At 35.2% G+C, this 25,833-nt stretch overlaps 1 protein-coding gene across 27 annotated transcripts in view; it reads right to left on the bottom strand.

Annotated features, from left to right (window-relative positions):
• Positions 1 to 25,833, bottom strand: part of TBC1D5 (TBC1 domain family member 5) — a 316,569-nt gene that overhangs the window by 62,817 nt on the left and 227,919 nt on the right. For all 27 annotated transcript variants that reach the window (XM_086852156.1, XM_086852083.1, XM_086852111.1 and 24 more), the window contains 2 exons: positions 16,051 to 16,193; positions 10,105 to 10,211 (listed from right to left, as the gene is read on the bottom strand). In XM_086852156.1, coding sequence (XP_086708282.1) covers positions 10,105 to 10,211; positions 16,051 to 16,193 — 250 coding nt within the window. The remainder of the gene's footprint in view (positions 1 to 10,104; positions 10,212 to 16,050; positions 16,194 to 25,833) is intronic.

Genomic DNA, 25,833 nt, shown 5'->3' with positions numbered 1-25,833 from the left:
AATATTGGATTTCTTCATAATTCTTGTACTGCCTAAGATGTTTTTGTATTAAAATCCTATTTTTTTTTCCTTTTCATTTGTTTCTAATGGAAGTTGGAAGATCATGTGACCCCAAATTCAAATAGGACTGATCGGTCCGGAAAGGCTGACCTTTTCCTGCTAGATCATCTATGCTACTTTCTTCATTAAAGATGACATAAACATGACAAAATATTTGAATGGGAACAGAGCTGAAATATAGCAGCTGAGATGTGGATACAGTTTGTTCAGTTCAGCAGCAGTTTTTCTATTAGGCACTAATAATTACTATGAAGTATTTACTAATTTTTACCTAATAAAATGAGAGATAATTTCACCTTTACTCTTTTTATTCATTTGTCAGATATTTAAGCAGCTGTCACCACCTCACATGAACACTTTGTTTATACAGTATAAACAAAGGCTTAACATTACAGAAACATATCACAGTATTTTGTACACTAAACAACCAACCCATCCCAAATTCCAAAGCATCCAAAGCAAAAAACCATTCCCCAAACAAACAAACCTTTCTTTTCACCTGCTAATTCTCCTCCCTTATTATACCTTCTGCTGCAAGCAACCTGCTGGAGCACAAAAGGTATTTTATCCACCTATGAACCACTGAGTTTTTAGAATGAAAAAACCCAGCAAGACATTAGATAACATAAGGTGCTACTGCCAATTCCAAAGTGGTTCAAGGCCAAGAGCAAAATACTGTCCAAAACACAGATTGATCAACCCTGTGTATGAAAGCAGCACAACATGAAGGGTACACTGCACAGAACTAATAAAGAATTTCCTTTAATCACAGGAGTCAGGAGATCCATGCACTAATATTGGTGTTGGCAAAGGAATGCCATAATCCTCAAACTGGGAATAATGCTTCCTGTTTACATTTTTCAGAAGATGCTAAGGGTCTCAATCACGGACCTTGTTATTTACAATGCAATAACACCACGAAGAATTATCATATTTAATTGTTTCTAACGAAAATTAAGGAGGTTTTTTTTTTCTTTTTTCCCCTTAAGCAACAAAATTTCCCAGAAAAAACAGAAAATGAAAGAAAATTCAGTTAATTCGGTCAAGAATGGAAGACACCCCTGAACTCTGATAAGGCTGAAATAAATTATCTCCAGTTTTGTTACGTGACAACCCTGCATTCCCCTGGCAACTAGAAATTTCAGACACCAAGGAGATATTTTAAATACTGTGCGTTATGGTCTGTTTTTAACTTCATACACACATGCTTTCTCTCACATGGGCATTCTATGACAAGAGATGAAGAACTGAAAAAAAAATGACAAGTGAGATTTAAAAATGCTTCAGTGACTTGACTGAAAGAAATTTCTAGTTGTGTATTTTGGCTTCTTGTCCTAACTGCTTGGGAAGCCTTTTTTTATTTTCATTTATAGTATTACAGCATATTGCATTTTAACAGGTAGATCAAATCCTACCAAATCAGCTTTTATTGATATTCCAGACAAAAAGACTCCGACCTGCCAATGTTCAAGTTCATAACCTGTGTAAAATCCCCATCTTGCATCAACAGAATCGCTTAAGTACCTTTTAAATCTGCCTCTTAATTTAGTTGCCTATTTTTCAGCTGAACCTTTGGTTTTAAGAAGTAAATTAACTAAATAGTGAGGTATAAATCTGACAGTGTTCAGCTCTACCCCGTGACAGATTTATGCTCTGGCATCTTGCAGCCTCGCACAGTTAGGAACAGGAGTTTTACAACATTGTGGAGGAAAGCTCCAGGCTTTTGAAGGGAACACACAGCAAGCCTCGCTTTAAACCCTGGAATGCTCCAAATTATGAGATTTAAAATATGACATCTTTATGTACAGAAAAGCTACCACATTATGGTTTTACTGGCACTCGTTTTGGACAACCTGCATAACTCACTGATGGCTTTGTGAGTAATGCAGTTATCTGAAGCTTATACTTATACAACCCTTGTAACCACACTTACAGCATTACATCTTCTCCAGATACATGCTTGTACACAAATCTCACATATCAGGGAAAAACAAGAACATTTTAAGGTGCTGTTTGGTTATTTCTGCTATGACGGGAAGAAACAGAATAATTCATGCTCTGTGTGTAATGTGCTACGTAAACCACTTGAAAAAGGTCCCCAGGGGAGTGAAAAAAGCTCATTCACAGAGCCCTATACACACACCACACCAAAAGGAATATGACATTCAAGTCTTTTCTTGTGAAACACAGAGAAAAGCTATGGGCCTGGTACTGTGGGACAAGCAACTCCTTTCATTTAGGCTTCCAATCATGAAGCATTATCCTAGAGAAACATTTTGATCACAACTGCTCCTTAAAAAGACAAAGGACAAAAGACATACCATTTCCAAACTTATTTTTCCATAAAAACTTACAGCAAAGGATAAAACATACCATTCCCCGTTGTATCTTGACAGGATTTTGCTCTTTCAGAGGAGCACTTTCCAATACAAATGCACACAAATAACCTTCATTACAATTGATACACTAATATTTATATAAAATATGTAGGTACACAAGCAGTATATCTACATTTGTATCAGAAGAGTCAGAACTCAAATTCCATCATAATAGGTTGGATATGATTCAGTAGTTAATCTTTCATATATTATTGAAAAGTTATGAATCAATTTTTATATAACTCACAGTTTGCGTTTTGCAAATTTTAGTAAATAAATTATGACATGGGGAACTTTTGATTAGGTAGAATCAAAGTGCTTTAAGTGTTTTAAGTGCTTCTTTTTGATAAACTACCTTGCAAACTAGAAATGATTAATTGAATTGTCAGGTTGCACATAAGAAGAACCATAATCACCTCACTCTAACACTGTTAAATACATTTTATAAGTGTAATTTTATAAATAACATTATTACTTTTTAGGAGAGAGTCAGCAGCTTTAGATGACTTTTTAAACAGAAGTAAACCTATCAACTAAAAGAAACGGCCCCAAGAAATTCACAAGCAATAAGTTTTATTGGTAGCTAAAGTAATTAAGAGCTTAAAATGCTTCATCTTCTTGCTTTAGCAGCAATTACAATCAGAATTGCTTTTATTTTGCTACTCAGGATGTCAACCTGCTCAAATAGAAGGAACAGTTTAAAAATTCTGTCTTCCAAAGAGAACTTTCTGGTCCCTCTTGTCAAATGTTAGTCAAAAGTAGAAACAGTAGTTCCTAACTCAACTTTAGCCACTTCCTTTGAAAGACTCTGCACCTCCTGACCCTCCCAGAAATCAGCAGGCACACCACCCACTCTTTCCTGCCCTTAAGGAGGCCAGTGGCTGTCCTTCGTGCTGGGCCACACAAGATGTGCAATGAGGACAACGAAGTCACCTGGCTGGGCTCTGCTCTTGCTGCCAGCAGGGCACTGCAGCACCATCTTGCTTGGCCCCACACGGAACTGGGACACCTCCTTTCTTCTGCACCATCCTACATGGCTTTAACTATGAGAGGTGTCACTGTTCTGGAAGCTTGGCTTTATTCCATATTATTTCCCACCATATTCCTATTAATTTAAACGTAATGGTTGTTTAGCTTAGATGGATACAGTATTCGTGAGTTCTTACCCACACAACTGGCCCGTGTGTGCAACACTAAGGAGAGAGCAACACTTGGGAACTGCGTTGCCATTGGCAATCCAGGAGATCAGCTTTCTCCCTCGAGTGATGACTACTGACTTGCATATGGTGCTGCAGAATGAGAAGGACTTTGAAAGGTTTCTCATTTGAAAAGTCTTGACTAGATGACTAATCAACCGCTTTCCAAGTTTTTTTTTTTTTGTGAAAATATCGCTTGTGACATACAGGATATATATTGAGGATGACTATTTTATGGTGGGTTGATTAAATAGTTAATGCACCAGTGAAGAGATTGCAATGAACTTTGTGAGAGATAACAAAGCTATTGTATCACAAGTATTGACCATGTAGCCTTTTTGTATTCTAAAATGCATAGGTGCACTGGGAAAGAAGGTGTTGAAACAAATGTACAAAAATGAAGCAGATTTTTAATTCATGGTACACTTACTATTTTTATGGGGTACTATGGCAACATGGTTATTCCAAGTAATTTATCATTAAACTCTTAGCCGCCTGTCATACCTTATTCTATTAATGAAACACAATAACTGAATATTTAAATCAATAATTCTTAAAACAAAGCATAGACTATTTCATTGAAAATACAAGTTTCTCGTTTTAAGAACATGAACGTAAACAAAGAGTAAGTTAATATCATGGCCACCATTAAAAAGCTTATCATGCAGTTACAGAAAAAACCATTAATTTATTTAAAGTGAGGTTGTTTATATTACATCTAACCTCACTGTATTTGCAAATGGGGATGTTAGAACATCAAAATGCTTGAGTTCACTACAAGAAATTGAATGTGGTTATAAAAGCAGAGGTCCAGTTGAGAATGGTGCCACATTTGTGTCCACAAAAATCTATCTACCTTGCATTGAATATGCAAGATCTTAAACTTTCAGAAATTAAGGCAAATAGAAGTTCTCTGTGAATCACTAAAAGTAAATGCATTTATTTTTTTGTTTCTTCTAAGTCCTTTTCTCCCAGATGAAGAGATGTGTAGTTAGCTTTTTTGGAAAACCTCATTTCCTTTATCAATAGTATCCCATGTAAAGGTAACTCTCCTTTAAAGTACAGGTGACCTTACTCAGTCAGGCAACTCTCTGCACTAGGATATCCATTATCCCAGCTTCCTGATAACTTACATTTCATGCACCTACCCCCGCCTCCCCACCAATGTATTATTGCTCCTGAAATATCAGTCACATTCTTCATGATCAAAAACTAAAAAGCAAAAATGTTTGTTCAGAGTCTCGCTCCCCCTTGCTGGTACCCCTGTAACGAAGTGGACCCGCACCCCAGCAGTACCTCTGTGTGGAGGTACAAATTAATGAGCTGCTAATGCCGGAGCAGCGCCAGATCCCAACTTCTGATTGGCTGCAATCTGGTCATTAAAGAGAGGTAATTAATGCCAGATTGCACACACAATGCTAACAAACAAACAAAACAACGCCAAACCTGCTTTTCTCCTGCCACAAACGGCAAAACAACAATACTGACATAACGGCAGCGTTCAAAGGACAGTTGCAGCTCTGCAGCGGCACCTCAGTTAATGAGTGTATAGAAAAGAATTTATCTGAAGAAGAAGAAAGTGAAACTCAACAGCCTTTCAGGCACATGAAACCAGCTTGGAGAAAACTATGAGACGGTGGCAGCTACTTAAGAAGAAAATTCAGCTGAAAATAAATGTACAAAGAGTTTGGTTCAAAATTTCAGCAATGTGTTTTCCCCTTGTCACACATTGCTCAGATAGTGAATAGTGTTAAAAGCTAGCATGCATATTTTTCCAACTATTCCTTATATGAGCGATCATGACCGTATTTTATTGCTTAAGTTTTCTGGCAGTACGTGTAATTTCAGTCATGATGAACTAATATGACTTCTTTGAAATGTCATGTATGCTTCTCCATGGATTTAGCTAGAATTTAATATTATAATATAGCCATCTTCAATGTCAGCAAATAGCTAAAATACAATGTTGAGAAAATATCAGCAGCAGTAGTTATAATATTATTAGCAAAAGCAACAAACTAATTTCCGTCAACCAAGCACATTCTTTCTTTTTTTTTTTTTTGTAATTGATAGCTTATGATAGTCTCCACTGAATTAGACTCCTAACTAGTTTGCTCAATGAATGGGACAACTCACCATGCTAAAATATCTGAAAGCAAACCTATTTTATAGAAAAAAGAAGAATAAATACAGGAAGCTTTCAGACAAAGGACAGTTGTCAGGTTCTTAGTATGCGGTGCAAAACTGTAATACTCAATGTAGTGTTTTAGTTTTCTAATAAGTCATTGTGATAAGGTTAACACTTCAACATAGAAAAACATACAAATAAGAACACCCAAAGATGAAAATTACTTTGCTTATGTTGCTGTATTAGAATTTTATTCGCTAAAGGGTGAAAACAGATTTTCAAAATTCACAGTTAACTTAAAACAATAGTTTTAAACCTTTTATTCCTAGCCCTGGCTGCCTTCAGGAAGTAAAGAACATCTGGTTATTTAAGGAACACAATATGTTCACATTTTCTATGACTTTTGTTTCTAATTGGGTTTTTAAATTTTTTTTTTTTATTTGAACAACTCTAGTCAGAAGTATGTTTTTTAATCACTTTATATTTTTCCAATGCCCTATCTCCATATCTCTACTTCTTAATTTTGCTGCCTTTGCTGTGAAAATTAACAGTGCTCAATGGTTTTGATAAGGAAAAAAACTGAAGAAAATGAGCCACTTGAGGTGTATTAAATATGCAGACACACACCTTCAGTATATGTTTTTGGATATACATAAAAGAACCTTCCCTTATTTTTTCATTTCACATATACACAATTTTAATAGCCCATTCTTCCATAAGAAGCTCTACTGTTATATTCAGAAGGACTGTAAGTGCATAGAAGTTACTTTAATATAAATAATTGAGGCAATTATCTGTTCAAAGATTAGAAATGTGAAACAAATACTCTGCTAAGCAGGTTAACTTTATCACCCTATGGAAAGACAACAACACTGATTTGAGCTTTTCATTCCATGTTTTCCTAGGAAGTGGAGCTAGCCAAATGCAGAAAAGGCTGAAATTCAATTATTCTGCATTGATCCATACTCATGCCAGTAAAATTAGCATCTCTCAGGCCCCCCCGTCAGAGACAGGTGCATTAACTTGTTTTCAGCTATTACAGAGATGTGTATTTCTCTTCTATGGCACTGAAAAATATCAGGGATGTGCTATCTAAAATGTTCTCTCAACTGCCAACTGGGGTTCGCAAAGTGAACAGGAGAGCTGCTGCAAGCGTTAGGTTAATGGCAAGTACTAATTACTTCTCATATTATTGTTAATACTGAATAATGCTAAGGCTTCTGGTAAGGTTTGATTTCACAAAAGATCAGGATATTGTACTCGTCCATCTTTAAGAAAAAAATGCCCTCCATCTCTTAAGTACAGCTTTCTTCTGATATTTAGGTTGCTCTCCTGGTGATGACTGCAGTGAAAAGAGGCAAACAAAATGCAGCAGGTTCACCAAGCCTAAGTTTAACTCTCCTGGTAGACTATATGACAAAAAGTGAGAAGGAAATACCTGTTATGTCAGAGCAAGGAAAGATAAAAAATAATAGACATATACAAACCCAGGTTATCTCTAGAATTGGAAGTTACAGATGGAAAAGCTGTATCTGAAAACAACTTCACCATTTATGACAAGATTCCTTTTGGCCTTATCCACCTACCTCCAACCTTTCTTAGTCCAAATACCCCACAACCTCCCCTCTGTAAGATAACTTGGTATTTTCCTATCTGCAAAAATAATATGGGAGTCAACATACATATTAGCAAGCCTGCAAGAGATAGATTCCTGTTTCCAACTGGCCACGACTTCTAAACTTCATTTCTCGTCAAGCTGAAATTTAAAGCTCCAAGGAGCAGAAAGCAAGCCTCTCTCAGATATTTGGAACAACACTAAACATTCTTGGTATGTTCAACAAATAATGAAATAAGCTACTGGACCATGTAACAGTCTCTCAGAGAAGAGTTCTCTGATTTCACATATTAAAACCCAAGCAAATTCTTGGAAGAAATGCCACGCAGAAAAACTCGGCCCTGGATAAGGTGAGATAAAATTGCACTGAACCAAATGTAATTTCCTATTAGAAACCAGAAGCTTGTGATGGAGAAATGCACAGGAAAACAACAAAGAAGGAAGCAAAATAATTAAGCACTGGATTTGTTAATCACCACATATAAGTGGCACTACAGGCTAAAATCTCTGCCATTTCTTCCAATCTCCTTCTATCTGCATAGAGAATAAGGGCAAACTGAATTATTTCTATGCAACTAGCAAAAATGTATCATAATTTTCCCACTTATTTTTGTATATAATCTGTGCACTGACTTTGGACTCCTACAGCACCCATGATGCCTTGTTGAGTCTTCCCTTTCATTCCTTTTAATGAAAAATGTTGACAGACTTGTAAATGTTTGTGTATAGGTCTTACAGAACACCAAGACCTCTATTTCAGATATATGGAAAAAAGAGACTGAACAAATACATGCTTACAGATACCTAAGTGAAATGGAAAGTCACACCTAGGAAAACGTAAGAAGCAGGTACTCAAATTATAGCCTTGAAAATAAATTTATTTCTCAGAGCAGGAGCAATGTTTTAGTTTTAGAATGATCCTTTAGAGCAGTTTTAGTTCCTTACTGTAAGAAGTCCTGATCTGTTTATTCAGCCTCAACACATAGACCCAATATAAAATTAGAGGTGCTTTCAAGTCCCTTAGGCTCTTCATTCTCTGGAAATCAGAACTTCTCAGCCTTCAGAGTATTTTCCAAGCAGAAAAGTACAGCTCATTAATGAGAAACAATTGCATTTTATCACATTTAAATTGACAAAGCAACTAGCACTCTGCATCAAAATGTTTCAAGCACTAATTCACCTGAGCAAAGGGAGAACTACATGAAAGACATGGTAGAACTACATCCAGTATTCATCTGAAAGGTGTTCAAGGCCCACCAGAGAATGTTAATTAATAGGACACCAAGGCCTTATGAGCCTGACAACTTCATTCTGTTAGACACAAGAGCATAAGGAATGGAATAGTGATTAAGGCTCTTTGTGGGAAGTTGGTGGTTAATTTTTGCCCTCTTCAGCTGGTAGGGTATCTTGTATGCTGCCTGGCACATTTCAGAGATACATGAATAATTAGTAATCAGTTTATTGTTTAACATATCTCTTCAATAAATGACAGATTACATATTGAATTCAGATGTATAACTGAGTAAAATTTTCCTCCCTTTGTATCTTTCTTCTAAAAAATATTTCTATCTTGTTTTGCTATGGAAGTACATAAATAAATGCTGGGCAGTTTGATTTCACAGACTGCTGCCAAAATCTTAAGAAAGATTCCTGCGATCTAACGTTAGAAACTTTCTTAAACACTGAGAAGAAGATACACTTTACTTCTCATCATGAAAGAAATCTTTGTGCCTGAGAGGAATGAAAAAAAGCAACTATAAGGATGCAGATTTCTGCAAAAAACTGATATAGAAAAACAAAGAGACAATTTTTTTCTTAATCCATAAAAGTGTAAACACTGGTACTGAATGAAATTTTGCAGAAGGCAGTCAGAGTTCAGAAGTGATGAATTCTTTGCTTTCAAAGATGTTGTGCATCAAGAAGATGAGGGGAAATCAGACTTTACACTGGCAACCTACTAATGGGACATGTACAAAGACAGTTCAAAACCAGGAGCACAAATTCTGCTATCTGCCAGAGATCTGAGCATGCAAAGATTACTGTGTACAGCTTCATCTCAAGCACTTTATCCACTATATAGTGAGTCTCCTGTATATTATACCCACATGTATACACATGCTGTTTTAAAACAGGAGGAGGTTTCTTTTTTTCTATAGATGAGTACATCAGAAACTGCATGCTAGTAATATGAGGCATGAAATTTATGAATTTACACATTTTATACACGTGAATTTTTACAGGCTGTAACATCACTCTCTTGTTTTTAATCAGAAACCATCACATAACCATTATATATTGGGCAGGGGTAGTGCTTTAAGGATTAACAGTGATTAATCCCAGAAATCCCATAAAAAAGGTCTTTCAGATGAAATTGCATGATGCTTTCTATACAGCTTACTAGGTTTTAAATAGCAACATGACTGTTTGTACATGGAAAGTATACTTTATGCTTGAAGATGTATGTGCAGAATACTAAGCAAAGTTATTCTAAAGAGTACATTTGCAGTTACCAGAGCTCCTGGGTAACTTTAGCAAAGTGTCCTTTGAAGAGTAAAGGAACTTGTTTACACTCTGTTTCCAGCTCTTTCCTTCAGCTCTTTTGTCAGGTGAGAAGAAACTTGAAACTATCATTTAGTTTCCAAAATGTAGATTGTTATCAACTTCATAGCATTTAGAACATTTTATTACAGTGATTTACTTTTTGTATTAACAGATTGAGCATCTCACCTTTGGATCTCGTAGAAAAAGTGCTCTTAGGATAAGGGAGTGAACATCTCCAATAGGTGGATAATGCATAAGAAGTCCCAAACAGGTCTGATAATTACTTGAAATCACTAGAATTAAAATGAAAATAAGAGAGAGAGAGAGAGAGAGAGAAAATATTAATGTCTTACTTTGATATTCCAAAACAGACCTCTTCTCAGTAAATTCATTACAGTTCAGATTTGGCTGTCTTTTCCCACATGGTCTCAGAACTCAAGCAGTGCTCAGAATAAAAGGAGATATACATAATCAAGCCTCATGACTGCACTTGGTCCAGTATAATTAAGGAGAGTTCTAAAACTATGACTTTATGTCATAGACATTTATGTTAGCTCCAGATTCAGATGCTTCAATTCAGACCTCCAAAACTTGTGCCCCTGCAGCCTTCCCCAGTCAGTGGAGCTCAGGGCAGTACCATCAGCAAAGCTTGAAGAACTTGTCCTGTACTGCAGAAGGGACATGGACTTTTCAGACTCTCCTCCACATTTAAATGTGATAATTTACATTTATGGCTTTATGATACGTTTGCCCCACTCTGATGAGTTTTGCTGAAATATATTTTATGTTGTTCTTAAATACATAAATATGCATACATAAACACGCTCAGATACCTATGCATATGTAAAATTATTCAACAACTTGTTTTCTTTTAAATCAGAAACTTCACAAAATATTCAGGAAAAAAGGAAAAGACTAGATTTTAATTTCATAAATACTAAAAAATATAGTACACAATTAACTTGCTTAGATTTTTTTCACTTATTCAAGAAAATTTTCAGCATGCTATGCTAAATTTTATAATTTTGTTCTAATCTGTTTGATTTCCTCTGAATCTATGTAAGCATACTCTATGGCTTTTTGCTTGTTGTTGTCATCTTCTGTTTTTTTTTCTTTCCTTCCCAAATCAATCTAATTATGAGTGCAATTATTAAAGACATCTTTTCAAGCAGGTCTATGTAAACTACTTCATTTCTTTTGCACCATCTAAATCCAGGCAATCCATCTGCCACAGCTGTCAAAGCAATGCCTGTTAATGATGCCTCCACTCTGCAACATAAAGACAGCCTCCAACAATAGTAATTGTAAATAAATTTCTAACAAACTTTATTATTCTGAGAACTTTAGCTGTAGTAAAAAATTCCTTTAATTAATCGGGATTTTGTAAATACAAAATATTTTGAATCAACAAAAAGGAAAATAAAGGGCAGTTTTGTGGACAGAGAAATTTAAACGGTTTACTTTCTTTTCTTTCATGTGAATAAGCCTCATATCCTCCTGCACCTTACCTCCCTCAACAAGAGGATTATGGGGAAAAGATGCAGGACTGGGCAAAATGAATAATTATAATCTGTGTAAGGAACCACTTTATCATCTTCATTTCCGTTGCTGATCCGACAGCTTGTAATTTCATACATCTGCTTTCATTTGTAAAGCACTCACTTATCCTACTCACTCTTTATCTGTTCTGCCTGTTCTTTTTCCTACCCTTTGTTTTTCTTGTTCATATTCAGGTACCTGCTTTTTCTTCTTGAAGTCACAAAGCTGGCATAATGAACACAATACAATGGCCTCCGTCAGAGTTCTTTCAGAGTATAATATGAGCACCACACAGAACATACCAAATCAAACTCTCATAGGTAAATCAAATTTAAGATACTGGACTGCAGTTGTGATCATGATGCCTTTTTACCAAAGCAAATAAAAGCACTGAATATTGATATTAAATGCTAAATAGTTTAATAAATGATAGACAGTAACACCAATGTGTTTCTCTTTTAAACAAATAAGTATGTGTTCTATTCTGCAATGCAAAATGAATTAAAAATATATTTTCTTTATTTTTCCTGGACCAGTTCTTTGCTGTCTCACAGATACAGAGAAAACTAAACATGTAAAAAAAAACTAATTTATTTTAATGGTGCAGACTTCACCCTTATTATCCAGAAAGTAAAAAAAAATCCAGCACTTTAAAGGGAAGACCTGCTAACTTTTATATGTTTTTTTTTTTAACTTTTATATATGTTTTCTTTTTATCTTCAGGATTTCTCCCACATATTTAAGCTGAAAGAGGGCAGATGTATACTGGACATAAGGGAGAAATTCTTTACTGTGAGGGTGGTGAATCACTGGCACAGGCTGCCCATAGATGTTGCAGATGCCCCTGGAAGTGTTCCAGGTCAGGTTGGATGGGCAATCTGCTCTAGTGGAACATGTCTCTGCCCATGCCAGAGGATTAGTCTAGATAATCCTTGAAGGTCCCTTCCAATCCAAACCACTCTATGATTCTTGTCTCTTCAGGACAAAATGTGTAATATTATACAACAAAGGGGCAATTTCTTTAAAAATTAATGATAAAGAGCAGTAAACCAAAACTGCATATGCCTATTGGTGTTAATGGATATCTAAGAATAATCTGTAGGATGAAGTTTCTGGAAGGAGATTCTGTGAAATACAAAAATCCAGTCTCAGTTGTAGCTGATGTGTCCAGCTGCCTTGTAAAAAACTCGATGGCTCTTTATCTGTGCTTTTCCTTCTCTCATTGGCTTAGTGAGAGTCACATCTGGATCCAATCTCTACTGTGAACCACAAGTTCTCACTTCCCCAAAGAAGAATGCTGCTGGCATTTCTAGGGAAAGGAAGAGAGAGACTCCTTTCCATAAAGAAAACAATCTTACTGTCCTTTTATTAATATTGTAATAATTTTATTAATAATATTTTATTAATTCAGTGCCCAGAGGAACATCAAATTGCCTTCTTACTTCTGCTGTCGAAGAGACTGACCTTTCTCTGTTGGTCCAATAACCACCCCTGGATACAAGCATCAGTAATGGGGTAGAAAACCTGAAAATTCACAGTACTGTCCTCAACAAAGTCCAAATTTTCTGATACATTTAATTTCCTAAAAGTTTAATATTTGATGTCACTGATCCTATGTCCAGATTAGTTCATAACCATGGAAGGGTGGGCTTACTCCCCCCTGCTGCTTTACACATAGCCGTGTTCTCCTTAGTAGCCCCTAAATTGAGTTAAACATAGACAAATGAACATCTTGCACTATAACAAAAATATCCAACCAGTTCCTCTAAGAAGAAACTATGGCTCCTATATTTCTTTCAAAATATTCACAGTGCTTTTAAACATGAAAAACTAAATTCTAACAATGGCCATACCTACTCCTCAAGTGGAAATAAGATAAAAATATACTTATACTGATCAGTCAAAATTAGCTCCTGGTTCAATAATGGCATTAATTTACTATGCAAAATATAGACAGGTCTTCCAGGTTTGTTCATTCTTGTCCTCCTTGGAAGGAAGTAGATAAAATACATCTATTTTTGCATCACATCCTTCCCTCCATTCTGATTTCATCAACAACTGCATGTATATTCACACTAGTGAAACAGAAGCAAATATTCATGCTTCTGATTTGACAGATTAAAAAAAAAAATTGCAAGAATTTTTCCAAAGAAACACAGGAAATTATTAAAACAGCTACACTGGTACACAACCCTACACTTGGCATGTGAGGATTGTCACTCCACAGAAAAAGATCTGCTTGGATACAGATGTAAAACTGAACAGAGCAGTTTACAGAATGGCTGTGTACATGATTATGTATCTATAATCTCTAAAATATATAAGCAATAATCTGATAATCTAGATGTTCCCTTCTTCTTGCATAATATATTGTTTCAACAACAAAGGATTTCAAAACTAAAATAAAAATGAGAAATACAGCAGAAATAAGACTTTCTTAAAATCATGTCCTTCAGAACATCATAATATAGCAGAGAAAAAAAATTCATCAATTCTCAAACCAGCAACTTTCACCCATCTCCAAATGTGTTGTTATAAAAGAATCAGCACAATTTCTAAACTTTCAAATGCTTTGAGTACTGTATTATTATAATTGCTTGTATTTGACATTTTTATAACAGAATATCATAGAAGCTTTATTATTGTTCTTATTGTTTCAAAGTTTCTGAACTAAAAATTTCCCGATGGTTTATTTAAATTAAAGATGATTATCACCATTGGATGTTTTGAGCTTATGTTTCCTTTCACCAAGTAAAGAGAAGCTTTTATACTTAGTTTATTTGAAATTATTTTTAAAATTACTACAACTTGGAACTCTGTTCAAAGCTCAAATATTATCAGCAATAAAAAACATGAGAAAAACCAGAAAACTTTCTTTAACAGATATATAACAAAAGGTTTTTTATGTAATCAAGAACTGTGGAAATTGTTATGGCTTGAACTTGACTTTGAAAAAATAGATTCAGCTTTACAGTACTTATGACTTTATTTTGCTTCTATTCTATTATGCTTAGAGGAACTAACTAGGTCCAGCTGTAGAACAAGAAGTTATTTATTAGAGAAACAGTCAAAATATGAAGTATTTGCTGTCCTGATCAGATGACTTTGCCTCTCATTTGGGTAAATGTACTACACTGCAAAGCTATTTACTACTCTATTTACTAAGCCTGGGAAGTTCAGAGAAAACAGGGAGACTCATTTCATACAAAAGCCTGGAACATATTTTTAGCTCACATTTTTATTAAGTCTTACTGATACCTGTACCTCAGCAGCAAATATCAAAAGAAAAAAAGGCAGAACAACTTTCCTCCCCAAGAAGAGAAAGGCTTCTTAGAAGCACAGTTCTAATGTGCTGGTTTTTTAAAGGTAATCAATGACACAAAATAAAATACTGATGGTAAGAAACATTCTTACATGACTCTTCAGAGTATATCTCTACCAAAAATTTTAAATTACTTCAGTTTACTGTATATAAACAAGCAAGATTTAGACTGCAAAACATAATGACCTGAAATCAGATCATCCTGAAACATCAGCATTAATTTTGAAACCTCTGACCAGAATTAAATGTCCCATTTTTTGAAAGGAATGAAAGGTAGCTCTATATTCTGCATGTTTATTAAAAAGTAATTAAAAAACACATGAAGGCAGGCAGTGGAACAACATGTACGTGTAAAGTACCACATTATATTTTCAAGACTGGGCCCTAAAATAAGAACCACAGATGTTGAAAACTTCCTATGTCCTAGAATACAAAATTGTGTCAAATATGTGACCTTGTTATAACCTAAAGCTTACAGATGGTATATACTTAACTCTGAATAACTTGCTATAGAATTCATATACTTAATGACAGCCATACATCTTGCTGTGAAATGCATACTTTGTGGCATCAGTTGCATACAGAATTTTTCGCAGAATCTGATAGGACAGAAATAAATGCCTCAATTATCATTATGGATCTTTCTCCTCCCATTTACAATTATATAAGCTAACAAAATTTTCTTGATTGCTTGTTTGTCCCAACTTAATATTATTGGTCATCGCTAAATTATAAAAATTCACCTGTGCACAAATTTCAGGTGTACTGAACTTAAATAAAATAATTTTATTAAAATGCCACTCTTGCACCGAATAAACATATTCAGTAATTGCTACTCATCTTTGTGTTTTATTCAAGGTATCTCTTCAAAAATTGTGAGTCATTGTCTTGTTCATTTTCTCCTTTCTCACAGGGGGACAGAATAAAAATATTTCAAGTGTCACAGGGAAGCTTTACTCAATTCATGAGCTTGGTCGGAAGGTGGAGCTCTATACTTGCCTGTATCACTCAGAGCACATGAAATCTGCAGCTTCCTGTAAAAACACAGAACTACTCACAAAACAAACCTGCATTTAACTCCAAGATACAATTTGTTTCATAAATACAGCAGGCCATGTCAGATAATAAATAGCTCCTCTCCTAGTATTTGGAACGATTTTCAATATGTTAAATAAGTCACAATGAAATTAAGCATTTTTAAGGTCCCTTTTTTCTTTCAGAGAATAGGTCTGCATTCTTTAAAAAAAATTTGTAAGACAGCTGATACTTACAGGCATCTCTGATATACAACAACATGGCTACAAAAATGTAGTCAACTAAATTCAGGGTGATACTGTCAGCAAATAGAGCATCCCAGACAACCAGAAGATCCTGAAGAGGAAATTCACGTCCAAACAGGAGCCTTACCCATCGCCTGAAAAAAAAGGGAAAAGTTATGAATTGTTTTTCTCCATTTTACCAAGCATGGTAAAGTCAGGACACATATCCCAGGATAAACTACAGTCCTAAACATTTTAACAGAAAATTTTGCAAAGCATCAAGATCTGTGATAATGACTTAACTAATTGTATTTGTGGAAATGTTACTGCATATACATCAAAGAAATGATACATTAGAGACTGTAGAAGCTTCACTGACTAATATTATTATGTGGGTGACCGTCAAAGGACATAATGCATCAATCCCATACACCACATTTTTGAGCATTTAATGTGATAGTGATCTAAGATGAACAGGAGAAAATGTTATGCAAGAACAGCCTGGAACAGGAAAAACAGGAGTGTGAAGCCAGTGGTTTATGAGAAGCCCTGAAAAGCCCAGTCAAGCAAAAGCCAGTTCAGAAGTGGATGCCGAACAGCAACTAAAATGGACCAGGTCACAGTTACCGTGAAGGGGCTTTCTTCCTGTTATGGATGACAGTATTTATGTAAAATATGCTATGGATGCTATTTTCATTAAACCTAATTTAAATCTTTACCAGATTTAGTGATAATCTGTTTGAAGACTATACTGTTAATTCCTGTTCATTTCTGTGCTCTTTTCATACCTAGCAAAATGTGAAAATTTGTCATATTAAATGCAATATTTGCTTGAGGCTGGAAGCTTGAGATGCAGTAGAAGAAAACTGTTTCTCTAGATTTCTCATTTCTTGTTCTGACTCTTACACTGACTTACTTGGTGACCTCAGGAAAGGCACTTCTCTTCCCTATTTCAGAACAGACCCACTAGCTTTGTGTCTTTTTAGGTAGGATTATCTAAGGTCACATTTGAATGAGCTAAAGAATAGTTAGTAACATTAATCCTGAAATAGTTATTACGAAATGGACTTAAAAATAATGAATTACATTTTTAGCTGGGATATGCAAATAGCTACGCATGTGGAATCTGTTTATTCAGTGGCAAGAAAAGATTGATTGCAAATTTCTGCTAAGCAAATTAAGTCATTCTTTAAAACTCACAAAAATTTCTAAAAAGGCAACTAGAATTTTCTTGTTCAAGATTAGTTTCACTCGTAAGAATTCATGTTTAACCACTTTTGTTCCAGAACTCATTGTTGGTTTAAGGCATCTGGGGTTTTGTTTTCATTTTTTTTTTCCTGATTCCAGTTTAAATATACTGGACAAATGAATTCCGGCATACCAGTCTAGCACAAGCTTTGAAGATAGTAACAATCTGTACAAAAAGACAGTCCCTTATAAATAGAAGAAATTCAAAGGGACTGTTGTGAGTGAAGGTTTTGTTCACTAAACTTTTGTTCCTCATGCCACTGGAACCATATGCACAATCCACAAAAATATCCACATACAGATTTAGAGATCACTACATAGAATCTTTTCCTTGCAAGATTTGTTCCCTTCTAAAAGTCAAAATACGTGATTTCAAAAGACAGCATCATTTCACTCTCATCTCAAACATTTATGTTCTAAGGTCTTGTAACTTTTTCTGTTAGTACAGTAATTACAGAAGTCCCAATATTAGCTACAACAAAACTCCGTATTTCCCTCTGTGATCAAGCCCCTTTCCTATGAGGACTTGTTTTGAGACCTCAGAAAAAGAAATCAGAACTGCTACACAAAAGCAAGGCTTAGTTAGTGAACTTACTACCATGTCTATTCTACCTAAGGGATTGTGCCATAGTGTCACATTTCCCTGCAGTGCCCAGCCTACAGAAAACTATTACCCTGTGGTGACAACAAACTTTACCCAAACTCTGCGTGAAGCCCATTACCAGCATTAGCAACTCCTCCCACCTGTAAAACCACAACTTTCAAGCGACAGAAACTGTTAGGCGAGAAATCTCAGCAAAGCTTGAAACGTTTGAGCTAACTTTGCTTGCAACCACCCAAGTCTCATTCAAAAGCCCTGCTAAGAGTCTAATACACTTCAAGAGAAAAAAAATACACCACGGTGTAATGGGATTTGTTATTAGTCCTTTATTAGAAATCTCTTTTGCTTCTTTACTACTTCATTATGCAGTGTTAATCGTTTGTAGATGCAGGTTTATTCTGCTCAAGCAGAAGTCATTCTTTTTTTTTCTCCTGCTTTTATATTTTCTCTTGGGAAAATTAAATCTCATTCCCCAGAGGTATCACGTTTCACAGATGTAGGCTGCTGAAGAACAACTGGACTTCCTTTTGCAACCATAATATTGCTGTTAATTATTTGAACCTTCCTGTCTTAAAGGGAGTCAGCAATTCATACTGCTGTAAATGCATATATACTAACGGCTCTCTTATTTTTCTCAGCAACGTTTAGCTCACAGCATCTATAAACTGAGGGCCCTACTGCCTATGAACCATGCTGCCATATGGCAGGACTTCACTCAGCTTTTATATTCATAAAAGAAGATCTTAATTCCTTAACTAAGTGTCCACACTGAAAAGCTGTCTTTGAAACTAACACATTTTTATTGCTTTTACAAGTATTTGCAGAGAATTTAAGACACCCCTAATAATTGCCTTGCACATGATAAAGCTTTTCTTTTTGTTTCTCCCCCCTCCTTTTTTTATTTTTTTTGTTGCGATGGCTGTCTGTGTTTTAATTATTGTTCTGTCCTGTTAATCTTGCCTTACATCTGTTACACCTGCAGACTGTGAAACTCACAATAGTATACCTTTTATCACATGTGGTAATACAATAATTCATATTTTACCAGGCACACTTAGCAATTAAAATCTACAAAAAAAACCCCGTATCCTTTAAAGCCGTAATACACCAAGGTACTACTACCTACATTGTAGAATATGTAACTATATCTTCCACTTATGATTCCTATATAATTAAACCAATATTCTCAAGAGATCAGTAATTACTAGCAATAGATAATGATTCATTAATGACCTTACAATATAGGGAAAGCAGGAGAAAACTCTACACTAGTAAAGCTATTAAAGAAGCCAATGATCCAGCTTTACCAGTTTTAACTAACACCACAGCCATTTTGACAGACATTTACAGGACAATTCCCCAGCCATCAGAATTTAAACTTATGTTATGTGTTCCATATATTTAGTTGCTGATCTTCTCAGTCTTCTTGTGAGGCAGATAATTCTTTTTTAAAAGATTAAATAAGCCCAAGAAATGGTTACAATTGAGGCAAAACAAACAGTTGAGGAATGTTTGTGAGGCCAAAACAACACAATGAAATCAGAAAGAATAAGAAAAATTGTAACAACAGGAAAAGGGAAAGCATCACTCTGAAGCTAAATGACTTGATCTAGGACTTACAAATTGACAACAAGGTTCCTAAAAAGTCTATTGTTAGGAGCATGTTTTCAGTCACTTATACATTTGCTAAACTCAATTTTCAGTACAATTTCCACTCCAAGCATCTGCTCAAGGCTTGATTTTTTTTTTTTTTCCATTCATTGATACTATTCATTAGAATAAGGCTAAAAAAAATCCTGCTCGTGCTTAACTTAGTTTTTTCAGCAAGCATTTCACTAAGGTCTAGAATCAAAACAACAAGGTCTCTGGTATCTTCCTTTTTACTGTGCATATGAAAAAAGAGAAAAGCCCAAATTTGGTAATTCCTTGTTTGACCTAAACACAGCAGAGTGAAGATTTCCACAGAGCATGTTCTGTTTCTTCCTAACTCTTGCCACCAGCCCAAGAATGCATCTGCCATCCCGTGCCTCATCCCAGCTACACTATTCTCCCTGCATGGGAAATGGCAGAAGTGTGTATCATCCCTAACGTGGCTACTGTCACTTGGGGGATGTGGTGGCAGAGGATGCTGTTGCTCTGGCTTCCAGTGCAGACTAGTCAAGGTCTTCCAGAGAAAGAAGGGTCAGTAGGATTTTGCAGGATGTGTTTTAATTTTCAGTGCAAGTTTTGCTGCCTTTTTTTTTTTTTTTTTTTTTTTAAGTAAGAAAATTATTTAAATGGACTGTAAGTATTGAAAAGAACACCATCTTATCAAAACTAAGCACTCGGAAGCTGAGAAATGCCAAAATTAACATCAGTTGTTTACTAACTGAGAAAATGATATGTAAGCTCTGTCTCTTTAAACTCTGTCATGAATTATGTTCAAGCAAACATTTGTAGCCAGTGCAATTTACTATGTAAAGTCATGGTCAATAATTTAGGAGAAAGGGTAGACAGACTTGAGCTGTGATCTGCTTGCTCAAAAATAAGATATGGAAAAAGGATGAGGAGCGACATTTGTATAATACTTTCAAAAGAACTTAAAATTATACAGAAGATGAAGACTTTAATAGTTCAATGCCACCAGAAAGCACTGCTCTGGGGAGACTTGGTGCCTGCACTAGGATTTCAGGCTGTGTTTCTAAGCTATGGACACGAGTGGACTGCAGAGGCACCCAGGGGTAACGTGGGGGCTACTGCTCCTACAGCAGCGCTCATCAATGCTTGCATGGATGAGAAGGAAATTCACAGCAGAAGCACCCTCAAAAGAAGACATTTGCTTCCAGAAACTCTCACAGATTTGATAGATGCAAGAGGCAGAGGGGAGACAGGTAAGTTCATTGGAGCATGCTCATGGTAGTTCACTTTCTTTTAGTGACATGAAGGAGACCAATCAAGACAAGCCTTAGCAGCATTCCAGCTTAGACCTGTTACACTTTTCTCCAGTTAACACTGTTAACATTTCTCCAGTGGTCCATCTCCTTCCTTAATAAATCTCAATTTTGTTAAAACCCTCATGGCTTTATTGGGTTCAGGATTTTGTTCTGAATGTCCTACAGAGATTAATAAAGCCTTGAAATTATACAAGACAGAGAAGGAAACATGCCTGATGTATAATCACCACTTGTTCTTTCAGCTACTCTTCTAAAGGCTTTAATGGAAGGGCAGTACTGATTATGGTGCATGAGGAGCTCTTAATGATCACAGATGAGAAGAAAGGCAAAACAGCTAAGTGTCACAATTAACAAAATGGCATTTCTAAGATAAACAAAACCTTATTAAAATCCAATATTTTGTCAGAACAGAAAGAAGCCTGTGAAATCCCTACAAAGCCAAAAAACTGGTATAAGAAGTTATGTGGGAAGCTCACCAGACTTTCAGGGATTTCCAGAGACTTCTAATGTGTTCAATTTAAACACTGAGAATTTTACACACGGCATACCCTCATATGCACACTACCCATAAATGATGTACAGTGTGATATTGTTACAGCATATGCTCCATTTTTTGCCTTAATCTACTTAACTTGTGAAGGGAATGAAAACAGACATCTTGCTAGAAGATGTGTTTACTTCAACCATAAATTCAAATGTTAATTCTGGATTTATTAGATGAAATTATGTGGCCTTTGTCATTTGAGAAGGCAGACAAGATGATCAGATTTTCCTCAGGCTGTAAAACATTTAAATATTATAGATTTCTGCCACATTGTCTCCAGCAGTGTATGCTGATTGTAAAAAAGTGTGTGTGATAAGGAGGGAGAAAGTATGTGCCAGCATTTGACACATCACTCAGCTTCTCCTTAGAGATAATAGTCAGTATATAAAAAGATTCTTCTTATGTGTGTCTGCCTTATCTGTGTAAGTAATCTCAAACTTGTATGTGGAATACTATTGTGCTAGAGAATGCCATACCTGCTTTAATATGCCTGTGATCAGGGTGGGATTGTCTTGTCCTGGACTCCCATAAAGGTTGCTCACTTCACCCAGCTTCTCCTGTACTGGCTGCATGAAGATTTGGTGGATCATTGCACCAATACAGGAATCATGGCCCTACTGCTGGGTGGATAAACAGTCTGTTATTTGGTTTCCCTTTTTTTTTTTTTTTTTAAATTCTGCTTGGCTTGTGGTCACAACTGTACAGTTTTAAGTTTTACATAGTTGTATTAAAAATCTGTCAACTTGAAAAAGTATGATATCCACAAAGCTTTCTGTTCCACAGCTTAGATACCAGTGTCTTAATGCAAAGATAAAAATTACAGTGTTTGATGACAATTGAAATAAAAACCAAAATAGACATTTGCACTACAGATTATATGTGTTTCAGATCTACCATAAGTTTTCCTGTCAGAAAAGAAGCATTTAAAATGAAAGAATAATGATAATAAACACTCATTTATTAATATAAATCTACTCAAATTCAGGCTGAAGAAGAATATCATACATAGTTTACTTTGTTGCTTTCCTTCCACTTGGGAAAAAGATTTTGATATGTCTATTGACATTTCCTATTACTGTACATATCCTGAACTTTTTTATAATAATTACCTTATCAAACACAGACCAACACATCTCTTTAAAAGAAATACCTTGAATTTGATTCTTACTAAAAAGTGACATAAGCATCTAGTTCTTACACAGATGATTTCCTCACCCATTTGATTTCTTTCAGATTGCTGGCAAAGATTACTCAATTTTGCATTTAAGAAAAGTTCTTTGTGTTTTGGGAAAACTCTGTGCATTTTCTTATTAATTAAGGTTTTTCTTTCCAAAAAATGAATTCCTAATAATTACCTTTCCTTCTTACTGTGATTTACCCTTCTCTGCAAAAGCACTTACTGCAGTTTTAACCCAGAGCAATTCTAATATATTCACTTGCAGAAATGCACTTAAGGGGAAAAAAACAAACAAATGTCACTCTTATCCTCAAAAAGGTTAAGAAGGACCCAAGGAACTCCAGGCCTGCCAGCCTCAACTTGATCTGCGGAAAAATGATGAAGGAGCTAATTCTGGAAACCATTTCCAGGCACATGAAACACAAAAATATTGTAAGGAGTGGTCAGCAACTGGCTTTTCTTTAACACTAAATTTCAAAAACAGAGCTAGGAACTTGACTCTGTTTAGAAGAGTACACAGAACGAAATTTCCTAATTTTTCAGCAGGGTAGATGGGAGAAATGGGACCTTTAGGTGCAAATTTATACTATGGATGTAACTCCAAGTGATCAGACTTGTGCTGAATGTACCATTCAGTTTAAGAAATTCTCTGCAGCGGGAGAAAAGGACACTGTTCAGTTTATTTTTCATTCCTCCTAACCATTACAAGTTAAAATACTTCAATTTCAGTATTTCAGATAAATAACACTTTATAAAGGCTTAGTAATTAACAGCTATTCAAGCACTGCATTGACACTGCCAGCCTGTGTTTGCAGCAAATACAGCAGTTACTGGACTGTAACAATTTACCAACCATTCGTTAGCGTGAAGGGTGGATAAAAATGTTGTACTCCAGAAGTTACTACAGGAAGAATGATGACAATGAAATAGCTAACAAACTTTCAGCCATAGCTGACTTTTTAAAGGACAGAAATTCTAGGCATTTGTTATTATTTTTTAAAAAGGTGGGTCAAGTTGACACCAAATATCACAGATCAAAGCCAAGACACATTTTTTTCATTTTGGCCAAAATACAGATGTTACAAGATGAAGGATTTGGCTGTTACACTGTGATTTATTTAGCAGTTATCTGGGCTAAACTGTGCTTTCATTCAAAGGAAAAAGACTGAAGAACATTGCTGTGCTTCTGCAAAACACCTAAATTGAAACAGCTCAGGCAACGTTCGGATTTAGAGAGCAAGGATCAGCCTGATAAAATAATGATGACAAACCAGAATGAAGAGAGGGGAGTGCTACATTATACTGGAAAAAACCCCTTTGAAGCCAATGATAAACACTCCTTAAGTGCACAGAGTATGGGACTTATCTTCATCTCCACACTCTGTAAACCCCAAAGATAATGACCAATATCTGCAATTGTAAGAGAAAGATACAGCAACCTGAAGGTGTGCCTACTGAATTCTTAATGTTATTTTCCTCTGTGCAATTAAAACCTACAGTCCTAAATACTGATGATGCATGTGCATTTTGTTTTGAAAATCACTGCAGAGTAGCAAAAACATTTTCTTTTTTTTTAACAAAAATAATTACAGGTGAATGATTTTAAACACTGTTTGCTGCAATAAACCTATTGAAACAAAAGAGGCACTTCTAAATTAGTGAAGTTCCTACTGATATCAGCTATTAGCAATTAGGAACTCCACCCCCCCAAGTTTTCCATCTTTAAACAGCAATGATTAAATTTGGTTTTAAAGTGGAGAAATTATATTAGAAAAACAACTCTCAGTGTTGCAATTAAAGCACAGTTCTTAAGATGATAAAATAAATTTGCTAATAGCTTTATCCATTGATTCAAGATGTACGCAGTGGGTTTAAAAGATACAATCCTTTTGTAGAATTTCTCTTTAAAAGAGAAGTTTATTATATTTTATTTTATTGTATATTTTATTGTTCCATATTGTCAAATATTCTACAGTGTTAGTACATTTTTCTGTGGAATCCACTTGGGCAAGACTTAATCAAAAATACATGTATTTTAAAATAAAAGTTTGTTAATAGTTCCAAAGTAAACAAATAAGCACTGATAAAATATTATAAAGTTTATAATCTATCTTTGAGATGTCCCTGTTACAATTAAATAGAATGTCTTTTCTGTCCATAAAAAATTGAAATATGTAATTGAACCATCTTTCTTTTACCCTGTAGCGAAATGTAAAACCAAATGAGCCATTTTTTTTCTGGTATGCCAAGTAAAAAATTTAAAAAAATTCAGGAGATCTAACGTTTAAATTCTTCAAAAGTTATCTGCCTGTGTCCTGGAATGGAACTGCTACCCTCTGTATTCAAACCAAAAAGACCACATGTCTGTTGTGAATGTAAAACCAGTTTACTGATCTGTGTAAGTCTTTTCTTCCTCTCCAATCCTATTTCTCCATCACAAATGTTTCTTGGGGTAACAGAAAATTCAGCTGATAAAAAAGACATTTTTAGGTTTTCCTGGACACCCTCTTTTTAATAATTGGTCTGTAGTAGGTCAAACTTACTATTTTCTTTTTATAGGAACCTACTATCAGACAAAACTAAGCTGCATAGGACCAATGAAGCTTTTAAATGTCCCATAACTGCTTGTGTTATCAGTTTATTAGTTTTAGTTATTTTTTGGTTTTTTTATCTCAACTTATTTGGAGACCAAATATTAGCAGAATCATATGAGACAGACCCTTTTATGTGCTGTTAGTTTGATTTTTATGAAGTTGTCATTTTTCTGCAAAAAAAAAAAAAAAAGGTGTGGGAAAAGCTCGTAATATTTTTCTTATGGATGTAGAATTTTGTCTCAATCAAACGGGAATCAGTGAATTCAACCAAATTTAGCCTGGGAGCTAGTACAAGGATTTATGAGTATTTGGAATCATACAAATTAAGGAACATGTATTAACCTTCCCACTTCTGCCTCAGAAGGCTTTAGATTTATGATAATCTGGCTACATTTTTCAGATATATTAACCACTCAACTAAATAATCTTAATGAAAGAAAATGTCATATGGGGAGTTGTTGAGTTCTCCATCCTAGACCAGAAGGAAGGACAGCCATGGACTGTAAACAGGACATGGATAGAATACCAGCTCTCATGTAACTCTACCAGGAACCATTTATGGAACCTAAATATTACATTGTGAAATTCCACTTTTATTGCACAGAGTGGAATGGGCTTGGTGGAAGAATGTGTTTGCATGAGACCTTTTAACTCACAGATAGCCTAGTTGAAGGTATGAGTATTCTAATTTTTTGTGT

This window comes from Cyanistes caeruleus, chromosome 1, assembly GCF_971803275.1.
Source record: "Cyanistes caeruleus chromosome 1, bCyaCae1.hap1.1, whole genome shotgun sequence".
In the NCBI taxonomy this organism is placed as follows: domain Eukaryota; kingdom Metazoa; phylum Chordata; class Aves; order Passeriformes; family Paridae; genus Cyanistes; species Cyanistes caeruleus.
Note: the sequence above shows the minus strand (reverse complement) of the source record. Positions and strands in the feature narration are given on the sequence as shown.